A 10880-nucleotide genomic window follows, 5' to 3' on the forward strand; every position below is an offset into this window, starting at 1 on the left:
CAAATTTTGCTCCCTTCGAACTGGTTTTCTTTAAAATACAAATCTTTGTAATCCCACGTATGCTATCTGTAATCAGAAGCACATTTATAACTGGAATATAATTTAATTTCATTCACGTGTTTCATAAAAACATAATCCTTTATGGATTACAATCTCCCATCAAAATGAAACATTTAATTATTCTGGCTGCTGTGAGAAAAGGCTATAAACGATTGACCACCTGCAGGATCCGCACATGCGATAGCCTAGTAGCTGGGACAACTTCTTTATGTTTACAGACATGACGTAATGACGCAGTGCCATGCTCGAATTTCCCGCGAAAACCTACCCGTACCACTCAAATTAGAAAACATTATTATAAACTAACCGTTGTGAATCGGGCTAAAGTAAGGCGATAATTTTGAACACTGGCTGGTTATGTACTTGCTCAAATATTGATTTCGGATCATTTTTAACCAAAAAAAGTTACGGACTGCAGCTTTATTTTAGTTTACAATATGTATTAACGTTAAGAAGAAAATGTTATATATATACAGTGGGGCAAAAAAGTATTTAGTCAGCCACCAATTGTGCAAGTTCTCCCACTTAAAAAGATGAGAGAGGCCTGTAATTTTCATCATAGGTATACCTCAACTATGAGAGACAAAATGAGAAAAAAAATCCAGAAAATCACATTGTAGGATTTTTAAAGAATTTATTTGCAAATTATGGTATATGTATGTTATTAAAAATATTATAGCAATATTTTAACAATGAGTCATTCAATCAATCACTCAAATCAATAAATAACATTTAAAACCCAATACTTCAGATAGATTAAAATATATATTAAAGTTTAGAAGAAAATAAATATAAATGTTGCAACAACTGTCGACCAACCGACTGACCAGCCGAACGTCCGACAGACAGACAGACAGAGAACAGACCAACAGACAGAGACAGACCGACAGAGACAGACTGACAGAGACAGACTGACAGAGACAGACAGAGACTGGCAGACTGACAGATAGACAGACAGACAGACAGAGACAGACTGACAGACAGACTGACAGACAGACAGACAGACAGACAGACAGAGACTGACTGACAGACAGACAGACAGAGACTGACAGACAGACAGAGACTGACAGACAGAAACAGACTGACAGACAGAAACAGACAGACAGACAGAAACAGACAGACAAACAGACAGAGACTGACTGACAGACAGAGACAGACTGACAGAGACTGACAGACAAACAGACAGAGACTTATAGACAGACAGACAGACAGTCAGACAGACAGACAGAGACTGACAAAGACTGGCAGACAGACAGACAGAGACTGACAGAGACAGACAGAGACTGACTGACAGAGACAGACAGACAGAGACTGACTGACTGACAGAGACAGACAGACAGAGACTGACTGACTGACAGAGACAGACAGACAGAGACTGACTGACTGACAGAGACAGACAGACAGAGACTGACTGACTGACAGAGACAGACAGACAGAGACTGACTGACTGACAGAGACAGACAGACAGAGACTGACTGACTGACAGAGACAGACAGACAGAGACTGACTGACTGACAGAGACAGACAGACAGAGACTGACTGACTGACAGAGACAGACAGACAGAGACTGACTGACTGACAGAGACAGACAGACAGAGACTGACTGACTGACAGAGACAGACAAACAGACAGAGACTTATAGACAGACAGACAGACAGACAGACAGTCAGACAGACAGAGACTGACAAAGACTGGCAGACAGACAGACAGAGACTGACTGACAGAGACAGACAGACAGAGACTGACTGACTGACAGAGACAGACAGACAGAGACTGACTGACTGACAGAGACAGACAAACAGACAGAGACTGACTGAGACTGACAGACAGACATACTTCATATAAATTAAGAAATATATTGAAGTTACAAAGAACAGAAAGCCATAGTTTTTACCTGTTGCTGGCCACTGGTAGAGCGATCTCAAACTTAGCCAGGAACTGGAAGTACTGTTCTTCTGTTTGCTGGGTGAATCTGGTGCCCACCAGCAGCATGCGCAGGTCCTCGGCCTTGATGACCCCATTACGGGCCACAGAGCGTGAGCCCCTCAGGTTGATGATCCGCTCCAAACACTCGGACAGCCACACAGCATCCAGGAAGTAGAGCTTACACAGGCCATGACTGGTGTCGGAGAAATGTAGCATGGTGCCAGTCTCGATGAGGAAATTGATCGCTGTGTGATTCACAAAGAAAACCGCTTTAATGCAGCTATACTCAGCCCACTGAATCCCATTTCACTTGGAAATACACCAGATTACAGAAGTCAAATGGGTTGCAAAGAAGTCAACTATATAAATTAATTTGAGGAACTGTAAATTAAATAAGATGTCTTTTTGACACAATATGTCGTTATTACGAGAAAACGTTGTTTTAACAATCTCATTATTACAAGAAAATATATTATTTAAATTACATCTCGTTATTATGACATAATTAGCCTTTTTCACACTTTCGTGTTTCTGGCTTCCGGATTGGCGCTTGCAGGGTAAAAGTTTTTTGCGGCTGTACTTAACAAGAATGAGTTTGAGAAGTCTTTTTTAGAAAATTAGAGATTATGAAAATGCTTGAACTGCCGGTACTTTACTCTACAAAGCGCAAACATTTCACAATTAACTTTTTGTGTCAGCTTGGGTCATCAAATACAAGTTTGTTTAATTCTAAATGGTGGCAGTTATAATTCAGTTTTGCCTTTCTGTCCATTTGGTGCTGGCTGTGCATTATAACTCTCCACATTCATTTTTTCGCGTTTTTATTATTATTATTATTATTAAAGTAATATTGTATTTTCTACTTGCTCTCCTTTGCATTATTAACGTGATGGTTTAAATGCACGTTGTATAATGTGCCCTGGGAAATAAATATTAAACAAGAGATGACTCGGATTCATGACTTTATTCCTATTGTATCAGATTACGTTGTTGTGTTGAGTTTAATATTCTTCAACCGGACTCAGTTAGAATTGTTTAATGTATTCTTGGAAAAAATGTGCATCTGGACATAAATGTTGTCATTTTTAAGTAAATTATCATGTGGTGATTCGAGGGAAATTACAGGGTAAATTGAGATAATATGCTCAAATGTACCGGAGATCAAAAACTATATAAAAAGGGATCTCGGAGATGGAGAATAGAAACCAACCGGCGCTATATTGAGCATATTATCTCTCGAGTCAGAGGTCTGAGTGGCCATATAAGTTACTAACAAGTAAAATGTTATTTCTTTGTAGATTATATAACAACAACTTGGAAAACAGACAAAACAGAAAAGGTAAGAAGCATTATTTGAGAAAAGGGCATACTAATATAATAGGCGCAGACCTGTAACGGAACTAACTTTACCCTGCGCTGACGTAACTTACGATTTTTGTGAAAAAGGCTAATTGAGTGGAAAAATAATATATGTGGCAGCAGTGCACCACCATAAGAAATAAACTGCAGATGCACAGATAGAAAAAATATAAATAATGACATAACTAACATGCTGGGCAATTCTTATCTGTATATAAAGATCTAGAATGTTTCACGCTATAAATTTACTAATTGAATTACATTACATTAAAATATAAAACAACTTTTTTTATTTCAGGTAGTTGCCAAGGCAACATTTCTCATTTTAATTTAGTTTAAGTTGATGTCCTAAAATAAAAAAAAAAGAAAATGAAATAAAAACATTAAAAGCTATACAGACATAATGAAAAGAAAAACTACTAAAAATGACACACACACACACAAATCACTTAAAATTTAACAAATTAAAATTGAAACAAAATTTATTAAACAATTAAAACTGATTCAAAATATTAATAAAAAAACTGAATTGGAAAAACATGAACTGCTTAATAGTGCTTAATGGAGTCAATACAATAAAAGTAAATTAATTAAATAAAAATGCAATACATATAAATACTTTTACTAAAGTTAAGAAAATAAATATAAACATGTATATTAAAGAATAAAAAAAACATACCGACATATACTGATACATTTTAAAACACATATTAGTTTTTGAAATTATTTTTATAAGCTGCACTACCTCTCTGACCAATTCAATAAATAAATAAATACTTCATATATGTTAAATATATATATATATATATAGAATATAAATTTACTAATTGAATTACATTACATTAAAATATAAAACAACTTTTTTTATTTCAGGTAGTTGCCAAGGCAACATTTCTCATTTTAATTTAGTTTAAGTTGATGTACTAAAATAATAAAAAAAAGAAAATGAAATAAAAACATTAAAAGCTATACAGACATAATGAAAAGAAAAACTACTAAAAATGACACACACACACACAAATCACTTAAAATTTAACAAATTAAAATTGAAACAAAATGTATTAAACAATTAAAACTGATTCAAAATATTAATAAAAAACAGAATTGGAAAAACATGAACTGCTTAATAGTGCTTAATGGAGTCAATACAATAAAAGTAAATTAATTAAATAAAAATGCAATACATATAAATACTTTTACTAAAGTTAAGAAAATAAATATAAACATGTATATTAAAGAATAAAAAAAACATACCGACATATACTGATACATTTTAAAACACATATTAGTTTTTGAAATTATTTTTATAAGCTGCACTACCTCTCTGACCAATTCAATAAATAAATAAATACTTCATATATGTTAAATATATATATATATATATAGAACAGAAATATAAAAATATGTATCTTCAAAATAAATATATTTTTTAAATATTTAATATATATATAAAAAAATAAAAAATAAATGATTTAATACATTTATAAATATGAATTTATTACATTTATAAATATACATCATTTATTTTTATTTTTGCATTACCCGTCTGCAGATCCTCGTAATCTTTGATATCACTGGCAGGACTCTGCTCAATGATCTGCTCCAGTTCTGAGTCCATCAGGTACTGGACCTCATCCACTTCATCTCTTCTCAGACGTTCTGCTTTTATGGCCTCCTGCAGGGTCAGGTAACTTTTGGGGATCTGTGTAAAACACCAAAAACAGACATCAACACATGGGGAAAGAAGCTAAGATAATACTGCAGCATAGCCTCCTCACGCTCATGATTTTTCTTGTATTTCTCCTGATTTTAAGTTGCTTTGAATAAAAATATCCGCTAAATGAATAAATGAAAAAACATACTGAAGATTTGCGGTGGAACAGCAGTATGTTTCATGTCAGCTTTTACATCTTACTGAATAGATGTCAGAAACAACTGTCATTCATGCCATACATACAGGCTTAACTAACACTAACCAGTCTTCCCACTAGTTTGTGACAGCTAGCAGGGTTGCTGATGTCCTTCATGGAGCAAGCGACCTGGAACAACAGCCTCCTGAGTCCGTCCATGCCTTCCAGCGTCTTACACGACACCTCACTGCCGAACAACCACACATTTTTCCACATTTTTCCATCCAAAACAGATTTTCCATTAAGGAAAGTAAGCTGAAGTTATGATAATGAGACTAACTGGAGGTGTTTCCATGTGATGTCGGGGTATCCGCTGGCCCGCGCGCCCGAGGGGGTTCTGCAAAGTGCCAGAATGTAGGCCCTCAGTGTGGCGACGCGCTCCGTACGAAACTTAGTGTCTATGAGGTCCAGATGCGTCCCAACGACGATGACAGCAGAGTTAGGAGCGCGAGCCTGGAGCACAAACACATTCAGGGTCATGCTATAAAACCAGTCCATTAAAAAAATTACTTGCACGATGAAAAGCTCATGCCAACTTTGTGTTTGGAAAGAGAGTGTTTTATGTTTGTATATGTAGTGTTTATATAGATGTTTTTCCCTTTTCGTCATTAAGGATTTTTTTTACCAGTGCCCACACCTGAATTTCCAACTTGCCTTTGCTGTATTAGCAAATATGCTCACTTTCACTCTGTACAGGCTATATTTAGATTTTAGTTGACCTTATATATATATATATATATACACACATAAAAAATAAGAACTTTATTCATTTAGTTTGCAATAGCAAAATTAACTTTGTCATCATTAAACTATTGCATGAATAAATAAATAAACAATTTGTTTAGTGTTTGTTTAGTAAATAAATAAATAATGACATGATATGTTATGATCTATGATAAGTAAATAAAATAAATAAACAAATAAATACACTTTTTAAAAATGTATTTATTTGCAATGCCAAAATGGCATTTATTATCATTAAACTATTCAATAAATAAACTTGCTAATTATTGTCAAATCAATCAGTATATAAACATTATTAATTTAGTTTGCAATGTCAAAATGATGTTCATTATTATTGAACTATTCCATGAATAATAGTTCAATACTAATGTGATGAGTGGAGGCGCGGCTGAGAGCCGTGGGAACGGAGCGAGGCCGGTGGAGTAATTGATAATGAGCGACACCTGCACCACTCACCGGTCTCGAGTCCCACGGAGGAGCTCCGGAAGGATAAAAGGAGGAGTGACGACAGTGTTGGAGGAGAGAGGACCAGGCCTGGATTTTATTTTGTGTTTTGTGGGCGGCAGTCACCCGCGAGGGGCTGCCGCTTTACTTTCATTTTGTGTTTATTTATTTTATTACTTTAAAAACTTTAATAAAATAAACCTCCTCTCCTCCAACACTGTCGTCACTCCTCCTTTTATCCTTCCGGAGCTCCTCCGTGGGACTCGAGACCGGTGAGTGGTGCAGGTGTCGCGCATTATCAATTACTCCACCGGCCTCGCTCCGTTCCCACGGCTCTCAGCCCCGCCCCCACTCGTCACAACTAAATATACATATTAACAAACAAACTTTATTAAGAGTTTCCTGACCTCGATGTTGAGCAGCCAGGACTGCAGGTTGGCCACGGCTTCCTCTCCCAAAGCCAGATTCCAGATCACCATAAACAGAGCCTTATCCGTGAAGAAACACTGGTTTACCGTCGACATGCTGGCCGGACCACCAATATCCCACACGTTGAAGGACACTGAATCAACCTGGATCCACAGAAGAAACAGGCATAACACCATATTGACAACATTACTCAATAACTTTGATAAAGGCATTTTTGGACAAATTAAAGTGAAATTAGGTGAAACTATGGTTTACTTTGTTCTATTATGAAGCTATGGAAGCTTGTTTCTGCAACGGGATAAAATAATAAAGAAGGTCATTGCGACTTTTTTATCTCACAATTGAGAATTTTTTTCTCGTCAATCTTCTTTTATCAGAATTGTGAAATACAAACTCAGAATTGCGAGACACAAACAGAATTGCGGAATACATCATGAGATAAATCATGAGATACAAAGTGAAACTGTGAAATACAAACATGGAAATTGCGAGATACAAATGTAGAATTGCGAGAAACCAATTCAGCATGGCAACAAAGTCAGTCAGAAGTCAGAATTGTGAGATAAAAAGTCACAATTACCTTTTTGTATTTTTTAATTCTGTGGCTGAAACGGCTTCCAAATGAAAACTTAAAATAAAATATGAAATAAAAATACTTTCATTGTAAAGAAATGCAACTTTGAGGGTGAGTAAATAATGACAGAATCTTAATTTGGGGGTGAACCTTTCTTTTAAACAACCATAAACATTACTCAAGCAAATCTTAAAAAGCACACACACACAAAAAAGGCTCTCGCTGTGAGTCAGCGGTGGAGTAAGTGTTCACAGCTGCTCGACGTGGAGCAAGATCTCCTGGGCTTGTGTATACATTTGCTTCTGTCCATGATATACGTGTAAGAGGTCAGTCTGAGTGTGTGTATGTTTATGAGAACAGGCCTATAGGACATCAGTGCATGTGTGTGTGTGTGTGTGTGTGTGTGTGTGAAACACTCTCTTGGGTTTTATACGTCTGGCTATGACTCAGGACTCATGATGAGAATGGAAACACTGTTAACTCATGCTAAAAAAACATGTAAGGCCACAAATGGAGCTCAGGGTCAAAGGTCAGCTGGAAATACCAGAGCTGCTACTCATTCATAAACCCGGAGGTCAAAATGTTGGCACTTTAATGGTTTCGCTTTTTTTTTCTCAGACTTGCTCTAAAGGTTTTTATCCTGCCTTACTTTTGTCTGGTCATTTTTACAGGGTTAAAGCAAACATAGCTGTTCGCTTCCCGTGAGCAAAGCATTGTGGGACAAACCCATCTGAAGGAACGCCCTGAAAACAATCAGATAGACTGGCAATTCAGTAAAAGCTCAAACGATGAAGTCACACACATAATATGACTTCATTTGTCCACTGTGTGTTTCAGTTGCTTTCCTCACCAATACACAGAAATATACTGACTGTTATGGCAGCAAAGTTATGAATCTACTATGAAACTCATGACTTTTAATAATTGTTGAATTGCTACGTGAGTAACTGTCAATCCTAAATTTATAGTTTGAATATTTATGTAAAGATTGAGCTAGATATGGATTTATTGCTAAATGTATGATTTATAGATGTTATATTTAAAATATGCATCTAAATTTACATATTTTTAAATGTAATTTTTACATTTAGTTGTATTTTTCAAAATATACGTATGTACAATATATTTAAGATTTACATTTACATATGCATTTTTGATTTTACAAGTAACATTTACATATTATGCATTCTGCTAAATGCATAAATATTTGATAAATTTCTCAGAAAACAAGACTTCGTATCTTCATTTTGCATCTCAAGTAAATGATTTTAAGTAAATGATCTTTTTTCAAGTATGTTTAGACATCCTTAAGATATCCTTAGATATAGGCTATAATTTGTGGAAGGACAAATTAAGACTTTTTAAGACCCACAGAACCCTGATATGTGTGTGTGTGTGTGTGTGTGTGTGGACTGAGGGCTCTTACAGCAGATTTCACTCCTCCGGGTCGCTCCAGATCCCAGCCGGACGTGTGGATGCTGCGGTCAGTGTTGATGAAGGATGAGGGTTTGCTCGTCTGCAGCCCCTCCAGCAGAGCGCTCTTCCCCTGCCGTGGAGGACCCACCACCATCAGCTTCAGCAGTCTGCAAGGCTCTGCTCCTCGCAGCTCCGCTCGCAGATACGCCAGAACCGCAGCCGGACCTGCACACGCACACAAGTCAATCGCTGCATCCGGATATGCCTACTTGTAAATGTCTGAATTCACAGCATTTGAAAAACTGTAGGAAAAGTACCCGGATGACCTACTGCTTCCAGTGAGATTCTGAGGTTTCATCTGAATTTCATTCATACTACCCATACTCATACTATATGTGACTCTGGACCACAAAACTAGTCACAAGGGTCAATTTTTTGAAATTGAGATTTATATATCATCTGAATAAATAAGCTTTCCATTGATAATACAATGACAATATTTGGTCGAGATACAACTATTTGAAAATCTGGAATCTGAGGGTGCAAAAAAATCTAAATACTGAGAAAATCGCCTTTAAAGTTGTCCAAATGAAGTTCTTAGCAATGCATATTACTAATCAATAATTACGTTTTGATATATTTACGGTAGGAAATTGACAAAATATCTTCATGGAACATGATCTTTACTTAATATTCTAATGATTTTTAGCATAAAAGAAAAATCAATAATTTTGACCCATACAATGCATTTTTGGCTATTGCTACAAATATCCCCCAGCGACTCAAGACTGCTTTTGTGCTCCAGGATCACATATAGTATGTACATTTTAACGGTTGTGAAGTATCAAACCAAATATAGAACCTACTGGACAGTATGCGAGGTCAGACGCAACTAATGTCTCCATCACTACACTACATATTCCTTATTACTTATAGTGGCATATTTATCTTTATTTTTTTATCTTTGTTTTTTATCTTTAATTAAATAGTTTAATTCTTAAAAGACTTCATTTATTTCTTTTTCGGTTCCATTTGTTAACATAGTTAACATGATCTAACAATCAAAAAATGCTCCTTAAGCATTTATTAAAATTTACATTACATTATTAAAAATCAAAAGTCGCATCTGTTAATATTATGTTAATAATAATAATAGCATTTTTCTAACGTTAACAAAGATTATTAAACACATGTAACAAATGTATTAATGTATTATCTAAGCCTCGTACACACCAGGACGATTCTCACGCGCGCTTATCGCCAGCGTTTTTCGACGCATCTTTGTGTTCATACCCAAGCGATTTTCGCTGGCGATGAGCCGCGTGAACGTGCAAATTCACTCCCTGACATTAGATGGCGCTTCATGAAAAACAGAAATACACATTGAATCTTATTTGATCTGCAATTCCTCTCCATAACAACTCTCTCTTATCGAGATTTTTGTAGTCACTGTCGCGTTTGTCATAAAGCTCTTTGTGTTCAGACACCAATGAGACCAGCAGCTCTACATTCATCTTGCCTCGATGCATCTTCTTGGTCTACTTACTTCCTCTTCGTCATTAGGTATCAATGTGTGCTCGGCAAGACCGTTTTGTGCTTGAGCGTCACCAAGTCGTGTTTTACGGTAACTTCAGCAGCTCCAGGCATGTGAACAAAAGCGCCAATCTCATTGGTCAGCGAGTTTTTAACGCGCCGCGTCAAACCAAAAAAACGAGCCCTAGGCAGTTTTTAAAAAATGCCACTTTTACGCCTCGCGTTTTGCGCATCGGTGTGCACACTCACATTGGCGCCCTTTGTTTAGTCACGAGGTGTTAAACGTCGCGCGATATTCGTCCCGGTGTGAACAAGCCTTTAAGGTTAACTAATGGGACCTGATTGTAAAGTATGAACTTTTTTTGGTTAAAGTTTTCCTTTACTTGGCTTTAAACTCCATTTTGATTCATTATTTCTTTCTTAATTGTTTTAAAATTAGTTTATTGCAACTTTACTCAGCACATGTTACTCTTTATATTTAGCCT

The 10880-nt window shown here is 36.1% G+C and overlaps 1 protein-coding gene across 1 annotated transcript in view; it reads right to left on the reverse strand.

The window, feature by feature from the left end:
• The window catches only part of LOC107553777 (leucine-rich repeat serine/threonine-protein kinase 1-like), an 89558-nt gene that overhangs the window by 52286 nt on the left and 26392 nt on the right, over positions 1-10880 (reverse strand). Inside the window, exons 12-17 of the mRNA XM_016236084.1 lie at positions 8873-9087; positions 6851-7015; positions 5536-5708; positions 5322-5442; positions 4888-5047; positions 1955-2231 (exon numbers count right to left, since the gene is read on the reverse strand). Of these exons, the coding sequence (XP_016091570.1) occupies positions 1955-2231; positions 4888-5047; positions 5322-5442; positions 5536-5708; positions 6851-7015; positions 8873-9087 (1111 nt within the window). The remainder of the gene's footprint in view (positions 1-1954; positions 2232-4887; positions 5048-5321; positions 5443-5535; positions 5709-6850; positions 7016-8872; positions 9088-10880) is intronic.

The sequence above is a fragment of the Sinocyclocheilus grahami genome, unplaced genomic scaffold, assembly GCF_001515645.1.
Source record: "Sinocyclocheilus grahami isolate Dianchi unplaced genomic scaffold, SAMN03320097.WGS_v1.1 scaffold481.1, whole genome shotgun sequence".
NCBI lineage: Eukaryota > Metazoa > Chordata > Actinopteri > Cypriniformes > Cyprinidae > Sinocyclocheilus > Sinocyclocheilus grahami.